The sequence below is a fragment of the Perognathus longimembris genome, chromosome 9, assembly GCF_023159225.1.
Source record: "Perognathus longimembris pacificus isolate PPM17 chromosome 9, ASM2315922v1, whole genome shotgun sequence".
Classification (NCBI taxonomy): domain Eukaryota; kingdom Metazoa; phylum Chordata; class Mammalia; order Rodentia; family Heteromyidae; genus Perognathus; species Perognathus longimembris.
The window spans coordinates 11871965-11897659 of NC_063169.1; the positions used below are offsets into that span (position 1 = coordinate 11871965).

General features: G+C 41.8%; 1 protein-coding gene, 1 long non-coding RNA gene and 1 other non-coding gene across 3 annotated transcripts in view; 2 read left to right on the forward strand and 1 right to left on the reverse strand.

Annotated features, from left to right (window-relative positions):
* Positions 1 to 5599: 5599 nt before the first annotated feature.
* On the reverse strand, positions 5600 to 21549 carry LOC125357077. The gene is made up of 3 exons (XR_007212059.1): positions 21087 to 21549; positions 13847 to 13856; positions 5600 to 5610 (listed from the first exon to the last, which is right to left on the reverse strand). It is a non-coding gene; the product is annotated as an uncharacterized LOC125357077 (long non-coding RNA).
* Snx3 (sorting nexin 3) overlaps positions 15275 to 25695 on the forward strand; it is a 40627-nt gene continuing 30206 nt past the window's right edge. The window contains exon 1 of the mRNA XM_048353732.1: positions 15275 to 15726. Within this exon, the coding sequence (XP_048209689.1) occupies positions 15565 to 15726 (162 nt within the window). The 5' untranslated portion in view covers positions 15275 to 15564. The remainder of the gene's footprint in view (positions 15727 to 25695) is intronic.
* On the forward strand, positions 18022 to 18157 carry LOC125357801. The gene has a single exon (XR_007212206.1). It is a non-coding gene; the product is annotated as a small nucleolar RNA SNORA33 (small nucleolar RNA).

Here is a 25695-nt window from a genome sequence, read left to right on the forward strand (position 1 = left end):
CCACTTGAGCTACAGCACCACTTTCGGCTTTTTCTGTACTTAATTGGAGTTAAGAGTCTCATGGATTTTCCTGCCCTGTCTGGCTTCAAATTGCAGATCCTCAGATCTCAGCCTCTTGAATAGCTAGGATTACAAGCATGAGCCACTGGCTTTGTCCTTGAGCTTTTTTACTCAAGGCTAGCCGGTACCACTTGAGCCCCAGCCTGCTTCTAGCTTTTTGGTGGCTAGCAGACTTTCCTTCCCTGACTTTGACCTGTGATCCTCAGATCTCAGCCTCCTGAGTAGCTTGGGTTACAGAACCAAGATAAGCTTTTATTGCTGGAATTTTTGCCCAGGGTGGTTTGGAATCACATTGTTTCCAATCTCTTATATCTATCTAACTTAGATTACAGGCATAAAATGTTGCACCTGGCTCATTCTTTTTAAAATAAGCAGCATAACTGTAATATGGAGGTTGGATTTATACTTGGAATTCTTAGGAAGTCTTACTTAATAAGCATAATTAAACTTTGTTTCTTAAAAAAAATAAATAAGCAGCAATCCCTAACCAATTCTACATACAAATTTGTAATCTGAGATCCATTTTCAGTTAATTTCTCTTCCTCATTCCTCACACCCAGCTCTTCACCAATTATGATTGACTGTATTTTCTTTTAAAAATTTTTTGTTGGGTTGGGAATATAGCCTAGTGGCAAGAGTGCTTGCCTCCTATACAGGAAGCCCTGGGTTCGATTCCCCAGCACAACATATGTACAAAATGGCCAGAAGTGGCGCTATGGCTCAAGTGACAGAGTGCTAGCCTTGAGCAAAAAGAAGCCAGGGACAGTGCTCAGGCCCTGAGTTTAAGGCTCAGGACTGGCAAAATATATATATATATATATAATAAAAGTGATGTACAAGGGGGTTACAGTTACATAAGTCAAGTAAACAGTGCAATTCTTTTTGGACAATGTCACCCTGTATTGTCTTTAAATGCTTTAAATCTAGCCACTACTATTTAGTCTGTCAGAGGTTGATTTGGTTATCTCCTAACTTTACCTCTATGTCTTTCCTCTTTATACAACCCTATTAGATGTATCTTTCCAAAGATGTGACCTACATGATCACTTCCTTTTACAATTTCTAAATCTGTAATCATTTCTCTATTGACTACAAACTACAGTACAATTATTTGATCTTATTTATTTTTTTGACAGTCCTGGGGCTTGAACTCCGGGCCTGAGCACTGTCATTGAGCTTCTTTTGCTCAAGGCTAGCACTCTACCATTTGAGCCACAGCACCACTACCATGCTTTTTCTGCTTATGTGGTGCTGAGGAATCAAACCCAGGGCTTTATGCATGCTAGGCAAGCACTCTACTGCTAAGCCACATTCCCAGCCCAACTTTTAGCTTTTTGAGGGTAGTTTATTGGAGATAAGAGTCTTGCAGACTTTCCTGCCAAGACTGCCTTCAAACTTTGATCCTAAGATCTCATCTTCCTGAGTAGCTAGAATTATGGTAGTGCAGTTTGTAATTACTTTATAATAGACATTTAGAAAAGCAAGATCTGCCTCCTGTCTGTCTTATCCTCTTTCAACCAAATGATTTAGACTAATACATGTCTGAGGGTATTTACAAAGTATCTGTTTGGGGGCTGGGAACATGGCCTAGTGGTAGAGTGCTTGCCTTGTATATATACATGAAGCCCTGGGTTTGATTCCTCAGCACCACATATATAGAAAAAGCCAGAAGTGGCGCTGTGGCTCAAGTGGTAGAGTGCCAGCCTTGAGCAAAAAGAAGACAGGGACAGTGCTCAGGCCCTGAGTCCAAGCCCCAGGACTGGAAAAAAAAAGTATCTATTTTTTTATGAACCATTCTATATATTATCTCATCCATTGACTGTCATGATCTCTTCCACTGACTGATACCCATTCTCTTTCTTTCCTGTGCATGTGTTCTCATAATTTTTCTGACTTTTTATTGCAATCACTTAAAAAAATTGTAAAAAAAACTACTAATTATTTTGAAGTTTAGCAACGACCTTAGTAAAACAGCATAAAGTGGGGATAAGTAGCAAAGGGAAACAATCTGTTTTAACACTAGGAGTTGGGAGTGAAGACCTAAGATGATAGTTCTTGTCTTAGGTCTTTATATTTTCTGAACTTGGAGACTAACAGTGGTTCTATCATCTAGCAGCGCCTAGTCATTTTGCTACATTTCCAAGCACTGAGACAATGAGTTTAAGAGAGTCTATATCCTAAGCATGGAGATTTTCATTTAATAGGAGTGTACTTTTTGCTAATGTAAATCTGAGGGGTTTGTTTTGTTTTTTTGGGCTTTTTTTTTTTTTTTTTTTTTGTCAGTCTTGGGGCTTGGACTCAGGGCCTGAGCACTGTCCCTGGCTTCTTTGTGCTCAAGGCTAGCACTCTGCCACTTGAGCTACAATGCCACTCTGGCCTTTTCTATACATGTGGTGCTGAGGAATCGAACCCAAGGCTTCATGTATATGAGGCAAGCACTCTTGCCACTAGGCCATATTTCCAGCCCATAAATCTGAGTTTAAAGAGAGTCTATCATGGAGTTGTTATTTGTGTTTACTGTGTGGTGCCCAGCTAACCTAATGAAAACAGAAAACTAAAATTTGTTTTGTTTTTTTAAAATCTCTTTCAGGGGAACTAAAGTTGACCTGTCTCATGACACTATGTGGGCTCAATTGTTTATAGAACTTGTTTCAGGTGACTACACTCAGAATTATGAGGACTTGGCCTAGACTTCAAAGGAATCACCTTGTTATTGTTTTGTTTTTCAAGTAAGCATCTTGGAATGATCATTTGGATAAGATTTGAATCAAAGTTTTATTTACCCTACCTCACTGATAATGAAGTTCTCCAATAAGGCTGGCCCCTTGGATGATAAAACCTGAATGCTTTTTTAGTTGTTAGTATTTAATTTAAGGAATGTTCATTCCAAAGCTTAGCTTTTTCTGCTGAAACAAGAACTGGAGAAAACTAAGAGACTAGATGAAGGAAATGTCAGGAGACCTCTAATGTCTATCCACACCAATCACAAGAGCCCAATTTTCCCAGCATGTATCTCACTTAGCCCAAGCAATTCTCATCAACTTCAAAGGGAGAGATGTGCGTCCATAGATCCAAGTTTGCAGTATCCAGGGCTTACTCAGCAGGAATACATACTATAAATTATGATATCAAATCAACCCAGCTGCATTTGGAACCTTTAGTTCTGGAAAATAATCAACTGTCCTTTTACAATATCAAATCCACTATGCTTTATTTGACACATCCATCCAATCGATTACCTAAGAGAAGCCACAGTTTAACTTTATAGATTGATATGCAAAAGATGTAATGCTGCTGTATGCTATACTATTGTGTACTTTTTAAAGTATCACATCACCAAAATTTATTTTGGAAGTAACCATATGCATAGAAAACTTGAAACAAGGGATATAATTTCACCTTTGATGTCCAACATTTTAAAAATACATAGTTCTGTTTACATGTACAGGTTTTCAGCATTAATTTGATGCTTTACTGCCATGTAAATTATCTTTTAACGTGATTACCTTTATGTAATAATTATGATCTTGAAAGTCTGCAAAATGAGCAAAGGGCATTTTCTGAGAAATAAATTTCTGGATTTAAATTATGCAATTTTCTGCTTACCGTTTTAGTGCTATGCCTAATTTATTATGATCATTATTATTACTATTATTAAATATTAATGAAATGGCATGTATAGATGTAGACCTTTACAAATAACTGTGACTTTAGGTCTAAAATGTTTTTAATTACAGATTTTAAAAGTTGACACAAATACATTTTTATTATTTTTAAAGCACTTATTAGTTTTGACTTACTCTAGCATATCATACACATTAGCACCTGTGCCCATTTAGCAAAGAATTTCAGTACAAATCACTCTGGATTGAATAGACATCTCTAAGAAGCATTACAATTGTTGCAATATTTTTAGAAACTGAAACAAGGAAATAAACAACTTCAGTAAAAGTGATTTAAATAACAAATAACATATCTTTATAAACAGCTTATCTCCTTGAGAACAAAGAATAAACAAGGAGCAAGGCTTTTTTTTTTTCTTCCACTATTAAAGCAGATCACAATATGAATGGGTGAAATGTCATGAATAATTGGAGAAAATCACAGAGTAATCTTCTACAAAAACATCTGATTTATTTAAATTGTCACTGTTTGTCTTATTAGAACCTTTATTTAACCTTGTTATCCACAATGAAGTATTCAAGTTTAGTTTTTCAAAAATTTACTTTGAAAGTATCCATATTTTGAAAATCTTGGTTTTCTTAAATTGAAGTTACAGTAATATATATCTCTTATGGTAACTATTTTATTTGAAACCGAATTAACTGATATAGCATCCAAAAGATATGTCTATGAAGGGCTGAGAATATGGCCTAGTGGTAAAGTGCTCACCTCACATGAAGCCCTGGGTTCAATTCCTCAGCACCACATATATAGAAAAATCCGCAAGTGGCGCTGTGGTTCAAGTGGTAGAGTGCTAGCCTTGAGCAAAAAGAAGCCAGGGACAGTGGTTAGGCCCTGAGTTCAAGCCCTAGGACTGGCAAAAAACAAAACAAGAAAAAAGATGCAATGTCTATGAAAACTATTTGTATCTAAAATGACAGTAAATAAATGTAGGTGTTCAAACATCTTACCAGATTTAAACTATGATTCCTGGTCAAGAGAATGGCTAGGCATTCTACCATTCAATTCATTTAGATACATTCCCTTGCTATCCTCAGCTCATGAACCTAGCCAAACCAAAATCATTTATTATCAAGTCTAGCATTTAAGGCCTTATCTTACGATTTTCCAACCATATTATTTCTACGTAAGCTAGAAATTTCTATACAGAAACAGGATATTTCAGAGCTTACTGTGTATCTAGCACTCTTGCAAATAATAGTTTTGTTTTTTTTCTGTACTTATAACCACCCTATAAGTAGGTACTCTTAGTGTTCCCATTTTACATGTGAAGAATGGAGAAACAAGATAAGAGAAATAACTTCTTTACTGTTACAGGATTTTGCTTATCTTTGCTACCAAACCCATATTAAATAGAATTGACTTGCTTATAATGTTGTCTTCATCTCAAAGAGGCATATAAAATATAAATTTCTAGCCAAGGGATATTTATAATATAAAAAAGCAAGAATAACATAGGAATCATGCGAGTATTATGCATAATAAACTGGAAACGTTAGAAAAAGCGAGGTAGGGCTGGGAATATGGCCTAGTGGCAAGAGTGCTTGCCTCATATATATGAAGCCCTGGATTCGATTCCCCAGCACCACATATATAAAAAACGGCCAGAAGTGGCCCTGTGACTCAAGTGGCAGAGTGCTAGCCTTGAGCAAAAAGAAGCCAGGGACAGTGCTCAGACCCTGAGTCCAAGGCCCAGGACTGGCCAGAAAAAAGAAAAGAAAAGGTGAGGTAGTATGGAGTTCTCTGTCATTTAACATTAATCAAACTAAGATGTGGTAGTCCAGTAAAGGGAAGATAGAGGAAAACAAAACAAAAATCAGAAAACCCTTAAAGTCATAAGCCCAAGTAATTGGAAAGTTGATAGTACTTGTAGTAGAAAAAATGTAACTATTGGGATCACTGGAGGGTAAATGGGATGAGACTAGTTTTACACAAGTTTGATTTAGTTAGTAGGATAACAAATAGCAAATGGTAGCCAGGGATGATGGCATATGCCTGTAATTCTAGTACTAGGGAAATTGAAGCTGAAGTATCTCAAGTCTGAGGCCAGACTGCGCAAATTCTAGGCCTGCATAGCAGGTTGCATAGTAAGACATTTTCCAATCCCATTCCCTTAAAAGAAATAACAAGTGGCTACCAAGGTGAGTATATGATGTGCTGGGTGGCCAGTGTTATTATATGAGCATACTCTGTTTTGAGATAATTATAGATTTTAGAGCATTGGACCCTTTAGTAGACCAAAATGTGGTCCAATAGCACTGTTCAGGTTTTCTACCAAACCCAATCTATAGGTTATAGACAAATGAATACAAATACATATAAACATATATTTATAATAAATATATACTATCTTATGTATAACATAAATAAATATAGACAAAGGTATGTTCCCAGATGAAAAGTTAAAGAACTTCCTCTGCAAATACAACTAAGAATCAATACATTCCTTGGGCTAAGGCCTATTGAAGACAATATTATTACAAGTTAAAGATCTTAACTGGGTATGAGGGATGAGGTAACAAACAGTACAAAAAATGTATCCAATGCCTAATGTATGAAACTGTAACCTCTTTGTACATCAGTTTGATAATAAAAATTTGAAGAAAAAAAAGATCTTAACTGGATTTCTTTTGGATTCTAGATTCAGACATTTCATTCTACAAAGTAGAATTAATGTTCTAGTAAGCTAAAAAGAGGTTGGTTTTGTTGACAGAAAACTACTGAAGAGGGGCTGGGGATATAGCCTAGTGGCAAGAGTGCCTGCCTCGGATACACGAGGCCCTAGGTTCGATTCCCCAGCACCACATATACAGAAAACGGCCAGAAGCGGCGCTGTGGCTCAAGTGGCAGAGTGCTAGCCTTGAGCGGGAAGAAGCCAGGGACAGTGCTCAGGCCCTGAGTCCAAGGCCCAGGACTGGCCAAAAAAAAAAAAAAAAAAAAAAAAAACTACTGAAGAAAACAGAAACAAAAGCAATGCCAAGTAATCTTAGCCAGTAGGGAGGGTAAGATCCTTAGGATGGTATTCAAGACTATCTGGATAGAAAAAGTTCACTAGACTCCATCTACAAAATAACCAGTAAAAGGCAAGACTGGAGGTGTAACTCAAGTGGTAGAGAGCCAACTCAGCAAGCAAGCTGAGCAAGCCCTGAGTTTAACCCAAGTACCAAATGTACATTGCTTATTCAACGTTATTTTTCTTTTAAGGCAGGGACAGAGAGAGAAAAACATAGGAAAATAACTGGATTACTTGGAATACTTAAGGAGACCTTAATTATCAACCAAAACTGTTATGTTTTGAACATTTGGCTGTGATAACATTTCTCCCGGCTCTGCTTCTCTCTTCCTTTCCTTCCCCCTCCCTCTCCTGTCCCCCTCCCCCTCCTCTCCAACCTCTCTCCTTCCCCTCTTCTTTTCTCCTCTCCTCTTTCCCTCCTTTTCCCCTTCCTCCCTTCTTTTTCTTCTCTTTTCTTTCTCTTTTATGTTTTTTTACCTGTCTTTTCTGAGACTTCCCTTTTCTTGAACTTGAATTTTTTTCTATTTTAGCCTTCCAAGTGCATTCTACCTGGAATTACATACCTAGCCTTTCTCTTAGTTCCTTGCAAAGTTAGATAAATAGCCTAATTTTACCTTGCTCATATACAAATTTGCAAAAGTGATTCCATTTTTATTTTTAGCCTACTCTGTTGGAGACTAAGACATGAATTTAGTGTTGTTTTTTTTCCAGTCCTGGGACTGAGCACTGTCCCTGGCTTCCTTTTTTGCTCAAGACTAGCATTCTACCACTTGAACCACAGCACCACTACCATGCTTTTTCTGTTTATGTGGTGCTGAGGAATTGAACCCAGGGTTTCATGCATGCTAGGCAAGCACTCTACCACTAAGCCACATTCCCAGTCCCATGAATGAAGTTTTTAAATTCCTCTTTTTGTTGTTGTTGGTGGTGGTCTTGGGGCTTGAACTCTGGGCCTGGGCACTGTTCCTGAGCTCTTCAGCTCAAGGCTAGCACTCTACCACTTAAGCCACAGTGCCACTTCTGGTTTTCTGGTGGTTAATTGGAGGTAAGAGTCTCATGGATTTTCCTGCCCAGGCTGGCTTTGAATCGAAATCCTCATATCTTAGCCTCCTGAGTAGCTAAGATTACAGGCATGAGCCACAGGCACCTGGCATCCTCTAATTTTTATTTAATATACTTTTACTAAAACATTCAGCTATAGTTTGAATCAGAAATGTTCCCCAAAGATCTATATGTTAAAGATCTGGTTGACAACCTTTAACACTAAACTAAAAATCAAGTAATCCCCATTCTGTGTTTTCCATTAGCATAAATTAGGTGATGTCTAAAGCCATAAATACATTAAACATGGCTTTGTTTCTTGGGCCTTAATCTTTGTCATATTTTCTTTTCATTCCAGCATATCTAGAACTATGCATAGTTCTCTAGATGGATCATACTCTCTCTTTTCCCTGCACTTCCCTTGTTTATCTCTATCTTTGAAGTGGACCTTGCTTATACAGGCACACCCAGATCACAAGTAATTTGCCTCTCTAACAACCACCACAGGGCTGGAGGTGTGGCTCTGTAAGTGGAATAAGTGCTTAACTTGCACAAGATCCTAGACTCAACCTCCAGCATGCCCACACCAACCTTTTATTTCATTATTGCTGCTTCTTCTTCTTCTTCTTCTTCTTCTTCTTCTTCTTCTTCTTCTTCTTCTTCTTCTTCCTCTCTCTCTCTCTCTCTCTCTCTCTCTCTCTCTCTCTCTCTCTCTCTCTCTCGTGTTTTTCTCTGGTTGTGGGGCTTGAACTCTGGGCCTGGGTGCTATCCTGAGCTCTTCAGCTCAATGCTAGTGCTCTACCACTTGAGCCACAGCACCACTTCCTTCCTTCCTTCCTTCCTTCCTTCCTTCCTTCCTTCCTTCCTTCCTTCCTTCCTTTTTCTTTCTTTTCTTTTCTTCCCTTCCTTCCCTCCTCCCTCCTTCCTTCTTCTCTCTTCCTAAAGTTTGTTCAAGGAGATAGTCTGTCAGTAGTGTCAAGGCTGTAAAAACAATACTTGGAATTCCATAGTATTTACCCTGAAGTAAAGGAGAAGCCTTAAGGTTTCTCCTAGACCTTCCTCATTTACCACTCTGTATATTAATCTCTCAAATCACTGAGGCATTTACTCTGAAGCTGCCTTCCCAGAAGGAAAGCAATTGTGAACTCTGCTTTAAGAGGAAAGATCAACCACCAGAGAAAGAATAAAGATTTCTATTCTTTCCAAGGCAGCTTACAGAGATTAGAGATGTTATAACAACCTTTGTGGGGGAAGGAGCAGTGCCTTACAGTAACCTTGAGTTCTTAGAAGGCCAACTGGTCTTCCTAGACCGTGTTTCAAAAAATATATAAAGGAAGGATTTGATTAAATGAGGCTCGATAGAAGGTCCTGTTCCAGGACCAGTGGCATGTTGTAATCTCTTCAGCTGAATAAATATATCTTCCTTAGAACTCTTGGACCTGGTAGGCACTGGTGGGTCATACCTGTAATCTTAGCTATGCAGAAGGTTGAAATCAGGGGCTCACAGTTCAAAGCCAGCCCAGGCAGGAAAGTCTGTGAGACTCTTACCTCCTATTAACCACCTGAAAACCAGAAGTGGTGCTGTGGTTCAAGACAGTAGAGTGCTAGCCTTGAGCAAAAAGGGCTCAGGGACAGCACCCAAGCCCTGAGTTCAAGCCCCGAGACTCACAAAAAGAAACAACTCTTGGACCCTTTTGGTCCTTCAGTAATAAATGTGTATTAAGCAAATTGCACCAGATGTACATGTATAAATACATAACACTCCTCTACCTGGAAGTGGAGTGGGTAGCACAAAGGAGAGGAATGATGGTAGACATAACACAGTTTTTGCTTCTGTCCCTGAGCCTCTCTGTGCTCAAGACTGCTGCTCTACCACTTGAGCCACAGCACCACTTCCAGCCTTTTTCTGTTTATGTGGTACTGAGGAATCGACCCCAGGGCTTCATGCATGAAAGGCAAGCACTCTACCACTAAGCCACATTCCCAGCCCACTAAATTGTTTGTCAACAGGCAATTTCTCTATAGTTTCAATATCTTCCCCTCAAAATTATGACCAATAAAATCATAAAAGTTTAGAGTTGGCTCACTTGACCCTTTCTCTTCCTGTTTCTTCCTAGGTCAAAATGCTCTGATCTCTTAACAGCCAGCATTCTTCTTGAGTCTGAAGTTGTCTTAACTAGTCAAACATCAGTACGGCCTAATCCTTGTGGTTTTAGGCCTTTCTTTTTTCCTTCAGAATATTGGCCTTGTCTGTCTACCAAACCAACTCTGCTTTCAATCATAGCACCTCTTTCCTTTGGCAGGCAGGGAAATCCATCCTTCATATACTGAGTCACTTTGTTCATCTGAGGCTTGCCATACTTCTGACAGCAACTTTTGGTTTTAGGTACAATTACCATCTTTATGGTAAAGCTGAAAATGGGAGATGGGTTGGATAATATTTGCTTGGCATCATTAGGAAAAGGACTAATCTCCCTATGAGTCTTTATCTTGCCTTTACATGCCTACTCAAGTTGCCAGTCAGCAAGAATCCTCCAAAGTCAATTTGGAAATCCCTTGCCCTTGATAGCTGATCAATTTCTTCACCTATCCCCAAGATATCTAACTCTTTGGCTTGCCCTTAGCAAGAATCTTATGTCTGTCTGTAGTAATCTCCATCACTTCTCCACTTTCCCCTGTTTCTTGGATATAAATTCCATTTGTGTATTTGAGTTTGAACCCACTCTTTCTGACTGCAAAAGTCATGACCTCTATTGTGATTTCCTTGAATAAAAGTCTTAGCATTTTAATAGTTCAGAAGCTATAAAAGATAAATTTAACCGCATAAATTACAAAGTGATAAAAATAATCATTAGCAAAGCCAAAACTTAGATGGAATTGTCATTTATATCCCATAAAACTTACCTATGTTTAGTGACCTTTTCTTGTTAAGCAAAAAATAATTTAAAAAGAGAAAAGGATTTGAAGAAATAGGCACAAAAGAAGAAATATTAATTATATATAAATACATAAAAAGATGCAGAGTTGCACTGGAAATAAGGAAAATTCAAACAAGATAGTATCATATTAGTAAATATTCAAAATTTGCTAACGAAGTGTGGTAAAGCTGTAGACAAGTGCCTGTATACAGGCACTGTTGTACAGTGCAGACCAGTAAATCCTGCACCAAGGAAATTTTGCAATGTTTCACAGAATTATAAACACTTTGTCAGACCCAATAATTCCACTTATTAGAATTTATCCTAGCTAATACTAATGGTTCATGTGTGTAATCCTAGCTACCCAGGAGGTGGAGATCTGAGGGTCATGGTTCAAAGCCAGCCTGGGTAGACTCTTATTTCCAATTAACCACCAAAAGTGTCAGAAGTGGAGCTGTGGTTCAAGTGGCGGAGCTATATAACCTTGAGAAAAGAAGCTCAGGGACAGCACCCAGGTCCTGGGGCTGGGCTTGTATTGGTTCAAGCCCCAGGACCAACAAGCCCCAGGACCAGCACACATACACACAGAATTTACCCTATAAATATCCTTTTCTTTCTTTTCGTTCTTTCCCTCCCTCCTTCCCTCCATTCCCTTCTTTCCTTCCTTCTTTCCTTTTTTTTGCCAGTCCTGGGCTTGGACTCAGGGCCTGAGCACTGGCCCTGGCTTCTTTTTGCTCAAGGCTAGCACTCTGCCACTTGAGCCACAGCGCCACTTCTGGCTGGCCATTTCCTGTGTATGTGGTGCTGGGGAATTGAACCCAGGGCCTCATGTATACGAGGCAAGCACTCTTGCCACTAGGCCATATCCCCAGCCCTCCTTTTTGTTTTGATTGTCCTGGGTTTTTGTTTTGTTTTGTTGCCAGTCCTAGGGCTTGGGCTACGGGCCTGAACACTGTCCCTGGCTTCTTTTTGCTCAAGGCTAGCACTCTACCACTTGAGCCACAGAACCCATTTCTGGCTTTTTCTGTGTATGTGGTACTGAGGAATCGAACCCAGGGCTTCATGCATGGTAGGCAAGCACTCTACCTCTAAGCCACATTCCCAGCCCTGTCCTGGGGTTTGAACTCAGAACTTTATGCAAGTGCTCTTCTGCTTGAGCCACACCCCCATCCCTTTTCACTTTAGTTTTTAGGTGAGTCTTCACACTTTTTTTTTCTGGGGCTGGCCTAAAACTGGGATCCTTCTACCTATGTCTTCCATGTAATTAGTATTACAGGTGTGAACCACCACAGAGCTTGTTTGTTGAGATAAAATCTTGTCAATTTTTTTGTCTGATTGGCCATGAAAAATTCTTTCCTCCCTTCCACTCTCCCTCTCTCCTTCCTTCCTTTCTCCCTTCTTTTTCCTTCCTCCCTCGTGTGTGTGTGTGTGTGTGTGTGTGTGTGTGTGTGTATGTGTGTGTGTGAAAGGGGGAATGAAGAGTTAGGGTGAACCCCATTTTCAGGCAGCCCCCGTTTTGTTGTCTGTTTAAACTATGAGCAAACCCAGGGCAAGTTTATTAGGGCCCAGCCGGTCAAGAACTCTAACCACTGGGAATGCTTAACTCTAACCGCTCCCAGAATGCCTCGAGCCCTGAGCCAACCAGATTTGTACCTGTGTCCTAATCTTGCTTGAACACCTGATTGCTGTAACGTTGGTTTTTGCCTTTATAAGCTCTCTGAAGTCTCAGCTCGGGGCTGGCTCCTAACCTCCACTGTGTCGGTGGGTAGGACAAGGCCCAGGCCCTGGCCCCGCTTGAATAAAGTCTTGCCTTGCTTTTGCATTTTGGAACGTCTGAGTCTCGGTGGCCTTCTTGGTGGTCGTTTTGCGACTTGGCATAAGAGCTGTCCCAGAGATTTTCTGTTTGTTTTTGTTAAGGACTAGGGCTCTACTACTTAAGCCACAGCTCCCCTTCTGGATTTTTGGAGGTAAATTGGAGATGTGTCTCCAATGTCGATGAACCTTTCCTGCCTGGCCTGTTTTCAAGTTGCAATCCTCAGATCTCAGCCTCCTGAGTAACTAGAATTACAGGTATGAGCCAACAACAGCCATCTGGTTACATTGTTTTTCAAGTAGCTGGGATTATATATCTCTGCCTTAACTCTTGGCCCTATTTGACTTTAGAATCATGTAAGCATTCTAGTTAAAACTGGCAAACTTGGCTTGACATGGTAGAGCACTGTGAGGTTTTAGCACCGGGTAGTTGAGGCAAGGAGGAAAATAAGTTCAAGTATGGGCTGCACAGTGAGGTTTCATTGATATATATATATATATATATCCATATAATCTACATCACAGACTATATCCTGATTAGACTCATCCTTTTTATTACAAAGTAACTTTTTTTTTTCTGTTTTTGCTCTAGGTTAAGGTTCTACCACTGTTGAGTCTCAGCACCACTTCCAGCTTTTTCTGTGATTAAAGATAAGAGTCTCCTGCACTCGACTGGCTTTGAACTGAGATCCTAATGTTGTGCCAAGTCGCGAAACCACCACCAAGAAGACCACCGAGACTCAGACATTCCGAAATGCAAAAGCAAGGAAAGGCTTTATTCAAGCGAGCTGCAACTCGGGCCTCGTCCTACCTACCGACACAGCGGAGGTTAGGAGGGAGTCCCGAGCTGTGATTACACAGGGCTTATAAAGGCAAAGAACAAAGTTACAACAATCAGGTGTTCAAGCAAGCAAGATCAGAATACAAATCTGATTGGCTCAGGGTTCGATCTAGGGGTGGTCAGAGTTAAGCATTCCCAGCGGTTAGAGTTCTAGACCGGCTGGGCCCTAATGGGCTTGTCCTGGGTCTGCTCACAGGGCCTGCTTATCTCAGGTTCCCATGGTAAAGTGAGGTTCATGTGGTAAAATGGGGCCTGACTTCAAAGTCTGGCACTTCACTAAGATCTCAAGCCTCCTGAGTAGCTAGGATTACAATGAGCCACCGGGGCCAGGAACAAAGTAACTATTTTTACCTCAACATTGAAAACTTTTTTTTTTTTTTTTTTTGTCGGTCCTGGGGCTTGAACTCTGCTGGGCCTGGGTGCTGTTCCTGAACTCAGCTCAAAGATAGGGTTCCACCACGTGAGCCACAGCGCCACTTCCTGTTTTCTGGTGATTAATTGGAGATAAGATTCTCAAGGACTTTCCTCCAGGGGCTAGCTTTGAAGGGTGATCCTCAGATCTCAGCCTTGTGAGCATATAGGATTATAGGCAGGAGCCCCAGTGTGCCAGCCTATCACATTTCCTACTGCTATTAAGAATAGTTAGGGGGCTGGGGATATGGCCTAGTGGCAAGAGTGCCTGCCTCATATACATGAGGCCCTGGGTTCGATTCCCCAGCACCACATATACAGAAAATGGCCAGAAGTGGCGCTGTGGCTCAAGTGGCAGAGTGCTAGCCTTGAGCAAAAAGAAGCCAGGGACAGTGCTCAGGCCCTGAGTCCAAGCCCCAGGACTTCCCCCACCCCCCAAAAAAGAAAGACTAGTTAGGGCTGGAGGAGTGGCTCAAGTGGTAGGTAGAGGGCCAGCTTGAACAAAAAAGCCAAGCAAGCATAAGGGGGTAGGGAGGATGGCTGTGGATGTTGATCTGGAAACTTTGTTTAAGGGACAGATTAAATTATAAGTAAATAAATTTAACAGATTAAATAGCAGAAATCATTGTGAGACCACAACATCAAGGAAGATAACGATTCAGATAGAGAAATATATTCCTATCTCCAAGTTCAACGTTTGCAGTTAATTACACCCTTTGAGATGATCTACGACATAGTTTAACCATTCCTCTTTTTTTTTTTTAAGCAGCTCACACTTAACTGGAATTTGAGATTATGCTGACTCAGCTTTCCAAGGAGCTTACAGGCACATCCCCCCCATCCCCACCCCACCCGGCTCCTCACTACATCCCTTGCCTCCCACTTCCCATAAAGGGCTTATCTGGTTGGATTTCAAGTGCCATGTTGGCACATTTAGTACTTAAGAAAAATTTCCCACTTAAAAAAAAATTTCCCAGAACTATGTGGGAAAAAGCGACTGCTCACTCAGACAAAGCTGCTTTCAGGCTATCATTCTTAGTGCATGGACCTAGTGGCACGTTCTTGCCAGGCTTTGAAAATTCCACTTCCCTTTCACCAGGTATGTCTGATGAAACTAAGGCCGTGCCAAAATCCTCACTTGAGAGTTTTTACTAAAAGCTACTTTGTGTACTAAAGGCCTTTCCAGTGGCTCATCGTAGGACTGTGGAGAGACTGGCTTATCATAGACTCCGCACGTCTCCAACTGAGCAAGTCCCAGACTTTGGCTCCCCAAGTCTGCAGGCCCCACCCACCACACCCTCTGGCCTTAAGGCCGTTTCCGGGGCTCCTCGGATGAGGTCACAGAGAGACCGGAAGCCCCGCCCCCGGACGTCGGGCGGTTCTGCGCCTCGGCCGTCGCCGGACGGCGGCGCGCTGCGGTGCATTGTGGGTGTTGTAGTCCGGCGGGAACCCATTCATGACCACAAGTCCCGTGACACCGCTTCTCCTCAGCCCCGACCCCGCAGGGCCCCTTCCCGGCCTCCGCTGGGCCTCCCCCGCCGGGGCGCGGCGTTCCGGCGAGTCAGCGGTTTCTCTCCGGGACACAGGCGGAAGCCCCGAGGGGCGTGTGGGGCGGAGCTTCGCTCGCTGACTGAACGTCCGTCCTACGTGCTCGTTCGCCTCCCGACCGCGGCGCGCGAACCCCGTGTCCCCGCGGTGGGCGGCAGCGGCGGCGTCCGTGGACCTCGGAGGGGGCGGAGAGAGCCCGCGGCGGCGGCAGCGGCGGCGGCAGCGGCCTCAGCGAAATGGCGGAGACGGTGGCGGACACCCGGCGGCTGATCACCAAACCGCAGAACCTGAATGACGCCTACGGGCCGCCCAGCAACTTCCTCGAGATCGACGTGAGCAACCCGCAAACTGTGGGGGTCGGCCGGGGCCGCTTCACCACCTACGAGATCAGGGTCAAGGTGAGACGCCCCTCCCCGCCCGGGAGAGACCCCTCGCGCCGCCTCCGCGCTCCCCGGACCGACCCTGGCGCCGATCCCCTCTGGTGGCCGGGGCCATCCAGGCCACGACCCCCTGCAGTCAATAGGCTGGGGGCCCGAGCCAGAGGACCCCTCCGTGTAGGGTTTGTCTGGGGACAGCCGAGGGGTTCCCTGCTGGCCTTGGGGAAGGTACTCGAAGAAGAGGGTCATGGGTTGCGCGCCTCTGGCTCCGCCAGCAGCTCGTCTGGGGATGGCATTTCAGTTGGAGAGGTGTAGATCTTTCGAGAACACAGCCCTTCACTGGACTGGGAGTTGGGTGTGACTGACTTGAGAAGGAAGAGGGTTTGCACAAAGTTGAAGCCTTCCCAGTTTTCGTTTCCTGGAGGCTTCCCAGAGGCGGCCAAGCCAAGCTGATCGTTCGAGGCCTTTCTCAATCTATCAAACCAACCCTAGGTTGTGCAGAACTTGATGGGAGTTCACAGAAGCCTAACACATTTTTTAGGAGGGCCGAGCCAACTGTGACCTAGAATTAGAAATAGTTGACCTTAGCATTCCTGGCTGTCGCCCTGATGAAGGAAGGCCTAGGTGTGGGGAACGGCTCCTAGCTGCTATTCCAAAACGACAGGTACTTGAAGGAAAGCCTATTCACTTAGAGATCTTGTTCTAATTTCGAGATTTGCACTTTACTGAATGAAGGAATCAGCGGAAGTAGAAACATACACTTACATTTTCATAACTAGTATTTGTTGGCAATAAGTAATTCAGACCATTTGAAAGATGCTAATTGAAAATAGTGCCTTGTTTTCACTCTGTAGTGCAGGATTAAAGACCTTGTCCTTGTTTAGGTGTATGCTTAAAAATTAATTACATTAGCTGGGCGCTAGTAGCTCACATCTGTAATCCTGAGATTACAGGCTGAGATCTGAGAATCTGATCTGAGAAGCTAGCCCTGGCAGGAAAATCCCTTATCTACATTTAACCACCAAAAAGCCAGAAGTGGAGCTGTGACTTGAATGTTAGAGAATGCTAGCTTTGAACAAGAACCTTCAGAGACAGTTCAAGCCGCATACAAAAAAAACCCAAAACAATTGGAAGATGATTTGGGCATTAAGAGTAACAAAAATTTACATAAGAAGTTACAATTTATGTAGGACATGCTCTTTTGTGTGTGTGTCACAAGGCATACAATGTAGCATCTTAGCTTTTTATTTATTTACTTTATTGCCAGTCCTGGGGCTTAAATTCAGGGCCTGAGCGCTGTTCCTGGCTTCTTTTTGCTCAAGGCTAGCATTCTACCTCTTGAGCCACAGCGCCATTTCTGGCTTTTTCTTTATATATGTGGTACTGAGGAATCGAAACCAGGGCTTCTTTATATGAGGCAAGGACTCTACCACTAGGCTATATTCCCAGCCCAACTTTTTAATTTTTGGTAGCACTTTTACTTGAACTTGGGCCTCTTGCTTGCTGAGCTGGTGAACAGCAAACATCTCCTAACCTGAGTGTGAGTGTGTGCGTGTGTGCGTGCGCACACACACCTTCCTGTGTACATGCTTGTATACGAGGCAAGCTCTCTCGCCACTCCAGCCCTGTACATGCTTGTAGTAGGGCTTGAAATCAAGGACTGAATGCTGTCCCTTAGCTTTTCCTTTAGGCTGGTGCGCTACCACTTGAGCCATACCTCCACTTCCAGCTATTGGTTAATTGAAGATGAGTTTCACATACTTATTATGCCAAGGTAGGCTTTAGGATCTGCAGATCTCAGCCTCCTGACTAGGATTACAGGCGTGAACCACCAGAGCCTGGCTGTAAACCTTTTTTTTTTTTGCCAGTCCTGGGCCTTGTCCCTGGCTTCTTTTTGCTCAAGGCTAGCACTCTGCCACTTGAGCCACAGCACCACTTCTGGCTGTTTTCCTTATATGTGGTGCTGGGGAATTGAACCCAGGGCCTCGTGTATACAAGGCAAGCACTCTTGCCACTAGGCTATATCCCCAGCCCCTGTAAACCATTTTTAAATATGTGGTTTATTAGTGTTAAACACTATGTAACTTACACACTGTTAAATAATATTCTTATATAGTGCTGCTGGAAAAGGAAGTTAATCATCAAACTTTAAGATAGGAGACTTAATAGTTTGTTACTAGCCACCCTTGCCTCCCAAGGGAATATGTAAAACCTGATTGATAAGCTTGTCTTCTTTTAGATAAACTGCAAAGTTCAGACTTTAGTCACCTAAGGAAGTATAGTCTCACATAAGCCTAGTCAAAATGTTAAGGGCTAAAGCTAGCCAGTGAGTTGGCTTACCTAAGTATGTACATGCAGAGATTTAGATAAAGCTGGTAGTTATAGTGCCATGCATGATAGAAGCCTTAAGGACTATCAAAGTCATTAAGGTCCCCTAAGAATGGCTACAACACATTTAAATGTAAGACCTCAGTAGTATGCTAAGAATTGAAGTGAAACTTCAAAACATTAATAAATTACATGTGCAAAAAACAAGAGCTATTTTTTAGTTTTTGGAATGATTTTTGAATTGTTTTTACTATCTGGTAAATAGTTCACTAAAAGAATTTCCTCTAGTCCTTATTCGCCAGCACATTTTCCTTTTTTGTCTTGGACCCACATAAAACTTGGTATTTCTGTTTCTAAAAATTCATAGCTAGTACTTCCTGTCACACAATTGAGTTGGAATCTCCTGCCTACACTTCCTCCACTTAGTACCTTTGTGTCTGCTTCCTGAATTCACTATTAGGTGTATTCTAGTGTGATAATTAAAAAATTCATACCAGATACCTTACCAAATAGTTGGTAGGACATTTGACTATAAGTTGTTTATGGTGTGGTTATTTGCATGATATAGAAAATAGAAAATGATACATATATATATATATATATATATATATATATTTTTTTGCCAGTCCTGGGGCTTCTTTTTGCTCAAAGCTAGCACTCTACCACTTGAGCCACAGCGCCACTTCTGGCTTTTTCTGTTTATGTGGTGCTGAGAAATTGAACTCAGGGCTTTGTGCTTGCTAGGCAAGCACTCTACCACTAAGCCACATTCCCAGCCCAGTAATCCCTTTTTAAGAGTGGTTAGTGAGGTAGGAAGTTAACAGAATATATACCCACTCTGATTTTTATTTTTATACAAACCAGTTTGTTGTGTGTTAATGACTATTATAGTCATAAATGCAGGAATCCAGTAGTAAAACATTATTGAGTCTTTTAATGCTTATAAAATGCTGTTGGAGATTTTCTTAGTATGTACTACATTAACTTAAAAACTCAAGACAACCTTTGTCTTGATTACATGATGTCTAGGATTACATTCCCATACTTTTAGCTAACCAGAAGGCTGAGATCTGATGATCTGGGTTTGAAGCCAGCCCAGGCAGGAAAATCCATATTATTTCCAGTTAGCCACCAAAAAGCTGGTAGTAGAGCTGTGGTTCCATTGATAGAATGCCCGCTTGAAGTAAAAAAGCTAAGAGAAAATGCCAGGCCCTGAGTTCACGCCCCCAGTACAAGCACAAAAACTATGAAACCAACAAAAATACCTAAACTCAGGATACTCTTAAGACATTAGGTCTTATTGTAATTTTGTTTGTTACTACTTTCCTAAACTGTTGCTGTTCACCTTAGCCCTTAATGCTTGCTGCTGTTGAATTTGCCATGTGGAAAAGCATTTTATGTTTCAGAGTTTGGACCCCTAAACTATCTTATAGTTACTTTAATTCTAGTCTTGAGAGAAATGTTCAATTTTACAAGATCTGATTGAAATTACCCTAATTCACAGGGTAATTTTATCTGGATGGTAGCACTTTAGAATACAAGTTTCTCAATCTCCATTTATCTTTTTTAGTTTGAGAATAGTGTTTAAGATTATTAGGATCACTTGATTAGTATCTCTGGGCTTTTGAAAGTAATTGGCCCAGTGTCAATGTTTTTTTTAAATTGTTATAATGGGTAGGTACAGCAGAGAGCACCATAAATGATTAAAGGTTTAGGAAAGCTCGGGGTCTAAAATTATTTTTAGCATATTAAAGAAAGGGCTGAAAGGAAAATCCAGTCACTGTTTATGAAGTTTGTGTTATAACTTTAATTTTCTGGGGATTTTAAATTATCTTAAGATCTACTGTTATACATAAAGACAGCTATTTTAAGCAGCAGTGGACGTAAGGATCTCTTCTCTGGGTTCAAATAATAATTCCATCATTTACTGCCAAAGCATGGTACAAAAATCAAAGCTCTACTGAAATATGTATGTTGATAATAGTACCTACTTTATAGGACCAAATGAGTAATGTGTATCATTCTCTTTAGCATGGTGACTAACATATAGTATACACTCAAAACCTAGTTCTTTCTAAATATTAATTGCTAAATGAAAAGTCAGTGATCAACTACATTTTTTTTTTTTTTTTGTCATGGGGCTTGAAATTTGGGCCTGGGTACTGTCCCTGAGCTCTAGTGTTCTACCACTTGAGCCACAGTCCCACGTTTCCTAGTTTTCTGGTGGTTAATTGGTGATAAGAGTCTCACAGACTTTCCTGCCCAAGCTGGCTTTGGAACTACAATCCTCAGATCTCAGCCTCCTGAATAGCCAGGATTACAAACATGAGCAACTGGTGCCTGGCTTCAAGTTTGCATACAAACAGAATAGCATTTGCTATTCTAAATATGTATAGACTATCTTTCTTTTCTTTTTCTTTTCTTTTTTTTTTTTTTTTTGGCCAGTCCTGGGCCTTGGACTCAGGGCCTGAGCACTGTCCCTGGCTTCTTTTTGCTCAAGGCTAGCACTCTGCCACTTGAGCCACAGCGCCACTTCTGGCCGTTTTCTGTATGTGTGGTGCTGGGGAATCGAACCCAGGGCCTCATGTATACGAGGCAAGCTCTCTAGCCACTAGGCCATATCCCCAGCCCCTAGACTATCTTTCATAGTCAGCCCTGTAACATAAATTGTTAAGTAATAAATACCAGATTGAAAGCTGAGAAGTAATGAAAAATAAATAATATTTTCATCTTATTGTTAGTCTTTATAAATACATTGTATTAAAGACCAAAATAGTTTTGAAGAATCAGGTTTTCAGGTATCACTGTCTCGCATCTGTAATCCTAGCTACTCAGGAGGTTGAGCTCTGAGGATCAAGGTTCAGAGGCAACCTGGGAAGACAAATCCTTGAGGCTCTTATCTCCAGTTAACCAGCAAAAAGCTAGAACTGGAAACAAGTGTGGCTGAAGTAATAAGAGTGCTAGCTGAGAGCCAAACCTGAAAAGTGGAGTAATCTCACATACCTGTGGTATGTGAGGCACTGTGTTGTATATGTAATTCAGTCTTTGAGGACACAGATGTAGAAGCGGAGTTCCTTATCATTTTCAACCCTTATCCTTTCCTTACACTTTTTATTCCCCAACCACTAGTGTTTCTTGTTTTATGTTCTAGTCTCAGTGTACTTTTATCTACAAAGCTGAGTTCTGTTCTCTCCAGACCTTTGCACCTTCCTCTTCTGTTAAGAACAGCTTTACTTAAGGAGCCTCTTCATTAGCTCCTATGACTTATCCTACAATACTCAGCCATTTTTGGAGATTTTGCTGATTCTTTCATACTAACGTATATTTACTTCCTGTGTGCCTTAGTGTAGCCCCTTAGGATTGAATTTGCTTGCCTGTGGCTTTCTGTAGTTCCTGTATTTTCCACTATAAGTTCCTAGAGTACTTAGGCTATCATAATCACCCTTGCTTACCAATCTGACCTTGTGGACATACTGGACATGTATAATTCATTTGAAGTTTAGGAAAGTTAACATGCTCAAGGTCCCAGCAAAGCCCATGCATTTTTTTCAATCTGCTCTGTATATTCAAATAACCTGGGAAACTTAGGAGATCAATTGAGATTCTTTTTTTATTAGATAGGATGAGATTTAGACAGGGATAATTTAAAAATCACCCCAGTTGGGACACTTATGTGGCCAGAATTTTCCTGATTTGCAGTGTGCCCTTTGTTTCTAAGAAATAACAAGTAGTTGAGAAGGATGAGCCATTGTTGGTAGGTAGCCCTGATATGATTTCTTTTTTTTTTTTTTGCCAGTCCTGGGCCTTGGACTCAGGGCCTGAGCACTGTCCCTGGCTTTTTCTTGCTCAAGGCTAGCACTCTGCCACTTGAGCCACAGCGCCACTTCTGGCCATTTTCTATATATGTGGTGCTAGGGAATCAAACCCAGGGCTTCATGTATATGAGGCAAGCACTCTTGCCACTAGGCCATATTCCCAGCCCCCCTGATATGATTTTTAAAAAGCAGATTTTTAAAATAGTAGTAATCCATAAAACAAACAAAAATAGTAAAGCCAGTAGGACCCAGAAGATGAGATTTACAATCCTAGATACTTGAGAGGCAAAGATGAGGGTTATCATTCAAGGTCAGCCTGTGCAAAAAAAGGAGGAGGAGGAAAGAAAAAAGTTAAAAAAAAAAAGGGGGGGGCTGGGGATATGGCCTAGTGGTGAGAGAGCTTGCCTCATATACATGAGGCCCTGGGTTCGATTCCCCAGCACTACATATACAGAAAACGGCCAGAAGTGGCGCTGTGGCTCAAGTAGCAGAGTGCTAGCCTTGAGCAAAAAGGAAGCCAGGGACAGTGCTCAAGCCCTGAGTCCAAGGCCCAGGACTGGCCAAAAAAAAAAAGCTCTTGGGACTACATCTCTATGAATGACAGGGCACAGTGGCAAGCTCCTGTCATCCTAGCACTACAGGGAGATGCAGTAAGGTTGCAATCCAGGTGTAAAGTGAAATGTATCTCGAAAATAAGTAACTCAAAAGGAGCTGGTGGAATGTTTCAAGTAGTAGAGCTTTTGCCTAGAAAGTTTGAGGTCATGAGTTCAAACTCTAGTATCACCAAAACTCAACAACAAAAACAAATCTACAAGAAGAATGCCAGTGATAAGTTTCAGAGATTGAAGACAGGATTAGGTGCATTGGCTCATGCCTGTATTGTCAGCTACTTAGGGAAGTGGAGATCTGGAGGATTGAGTTGAGGGTGGTGAGGACAAAAGAGACTTAGAAGGGGCAGAGAACGACCCTAATTGAAAAACAAGGGCTGGGATGTGGCTTAGGTGGTAGAGCTCCTGCTTAGCAAATGTGAGGCCCTGAGTTTAAACCCTAAATGGGACTGGGGTGGAGAAGGCTGGATTTAGAGAAGCAATTATGTTTTTCCTCCATAACATGCTAACCTCTGCAGCTTAGGTTTTTGGGGAAGAAGAGGCATGGACTGTATTCAGCTGAACTGTCTTTCCTCTTTCTTGGCATATCCACATCTTATCTCTGGAAGTAAGGTGGAAGTCAAGAAAAGACAAATATATATGGAAGGAATTTATATTATTTTAAAAAAGAATTTCATTGTTCCAGTGGCAAATCATAAAAATGATAGTAAATTAAATATATTGTTCATGTTGTACTTAAAATAATTAAAAATCGGGGCTGGGGATATAGCCTAGTGGCAAGAGTGCCTGCCTCATATACACGAGGCCCTAGGTTCGATTCCCCAGCACCACATATACAGAAAACGGCCAGAAGCGGCGCTGTGACTCAAGTGGCAGAGTGCTAGCCTTGAGCAGGAAGAAGCCAGGGACAGTGCTCAGGCCCTGAGTCCAAGGCCCAGGACTGGCCAAAAAAAAAAAAAAAATTAAAAATCAATGGGCTCCCCCTCTACATTTTCTGACATTAGATACCTGTTGATGAAGGAACTCAACTAGCAGGTCACTAGAGGTATGGGGGATTTTTGTCCCTTGGAGGAGAATCTTTGGTTCAGATTGAAAAAGCTAATGACAAATACCAGTTATTTATACATTGTTTTAAAAAAAAGAAAGACCAGGTACCTGTGGCTTATGCTTCTAATTCTAGCTACTCAGAAGGCTGAGATTTGAGGTTCATGGTTCAAAGCCAACCCTGGCAGGAAAGTCTGTGAGGCTCTTACCTCCAGATAACCAACAAAAAAACCAGAAATAGAGCTGAGGCTGAAGAGCCAGTAGCCTTGAGCAAAAAAGCTCACTGACAGGGCCCAAGCTCTGTTCAGGCCCCAGGACTAGTACCCCCCCCCCAAAAAAAAAAAAAAGAAAAGTCACGTGTTTTGATTAACTAGAAGAAGGTATGTAAATTGACAACACATTTTCTTTATATGGAGAGTGCTTCTGTAGTTTCAGTACAGTTTTGATTTGGTTGGGATCATAGGGGGCATCTGGAATCCATTGGAATCATAAACCCACCTATTAAGAACAGTGTTTGGGGCTGGGGATATGGCCTAGTGGCAAGAGTGCCTGCCTCATATACATGAGGCCCTGGGTTCGATTCCCCAGCACCACATATACAGAAAATGGCCAGAAGTGGCGCTGTGGCTCAAGTGGCAGAGTGCTAGCCTTGAGCAAAGAAAAAGAAGCCAGGGACAGTGCTCAGGCCCTGAGTCCAAGCCCCAGGACTGGCCACAAAAAAAAAAAAAAAAAAAAAAAAAGAACAGTGTTTGGAGAGCAGAGTGCAGTACATAGGTAAGCCACACTGCTACAGCTTCAGGCCAGCCCTGCATGAGAAAAAGCTGGGCAAAATGAGTTTTTTTAGGATGACATAGTAGCATTTTTTTCAAATTACTCTCAAATTTTAGAGAAATCTGTATTTTATAAATATTACCAGTCTAGGGCTGCGAATATGGCCTAGTGGTAAAAGTGCTCGCCTCGTATACATGAAGCCCTGGGTTCGATTCCTCAGCACCACATATACAGAAAGAGCCGAAAGTGGTGCTGTGCCCCAAGTGGCAGAGTGCTAGCCTTGAGCAAAAAGAAGCCAGGGACAGTGCTCAGGCCCTGAGTGTAAGCCCCAGGACTGGCAAAAAAACCCATACCAAACCAAAATACATATTACCAGTCTATATAGTTCAAAAGGGAAAAGTCAGAGTTAAACCTTTAGCTGTGTTGATGATTCAGTGTCATAGAGCTTTTCTTCTTTGCTCACCCTCATAATCATTCTTGCCATCCCCAGCAAAGGTAGACTGCTTATTAGATAATTTGATGTTTGATTTGAGCCCTGTTACATTGTTGCCATAGGAGTATGAAGAATCATCAGTTTTTCAGATATCAAATTAATCATTATGGTTGGTGTCCAAAAAAGTCTTGAATTTCTCCTCCCCTCCAAGACAAAAATCTCAATGTGAGCTGGACGCCAGTGGCTCATGCCTATAATCCTAGCTACTTGGGAGGCTGAGATCTGAGGATCCTGGCTCAAAACCAGCCCAGAGAAGAAAGTCTGTGAGACTCTTATCTCCAATTAACCATCAGAAAACTGGAAGTGGCACTGTTGTTCAAGTCATAGGGACAGGGCCCAGGCCCAGAGTTCAAGCCCCATGACCAACAAAAATAAATAAATACTAAAATCTCACTCTGTAGTCTCTAGGCTGACCATGAACTTTCCATCCTTCTATTTCAGCCTCCTGAACGATAGAATTCAGTCTGAACCAGCACACCCGGCTACTGAATGAAATATTAGACACCACTCTTTAATTTTGGAGGCTCAGTTTTTATGGAGAAATTTTTGTTCTGTTCTTTTTGGCCAGCCACAAGGATTTTCAATATATAACATTTGATTTTTTTCAGTAGCACTTAATTTCTCACTTAAAACCTGTGAATGACAGGTAGAAAAAATTGAAACTTAAAAAATTCATAGTCAGGGGCTAGGAGTGTGGCTTAGTGGTAGAGTGCTTGCCTAGCATGCATGAAGCCCTGGGTTTGGTTCCTCAGTGCCACATAAACTGAAAAGGCTGGAAGTGATTTTGTGGCTCAGGTGGTAAAGTGCTAGACTTGAGCACAGAGAGGCTCAGGGATAGTGCCCAGGCCCTAAGTGCAAGCACCAGGACTCCGCAAACAACAACAACAACAAAGTAAGGTGAGCTGTTACTCAAGTGGGAGAGTGCTGAGGA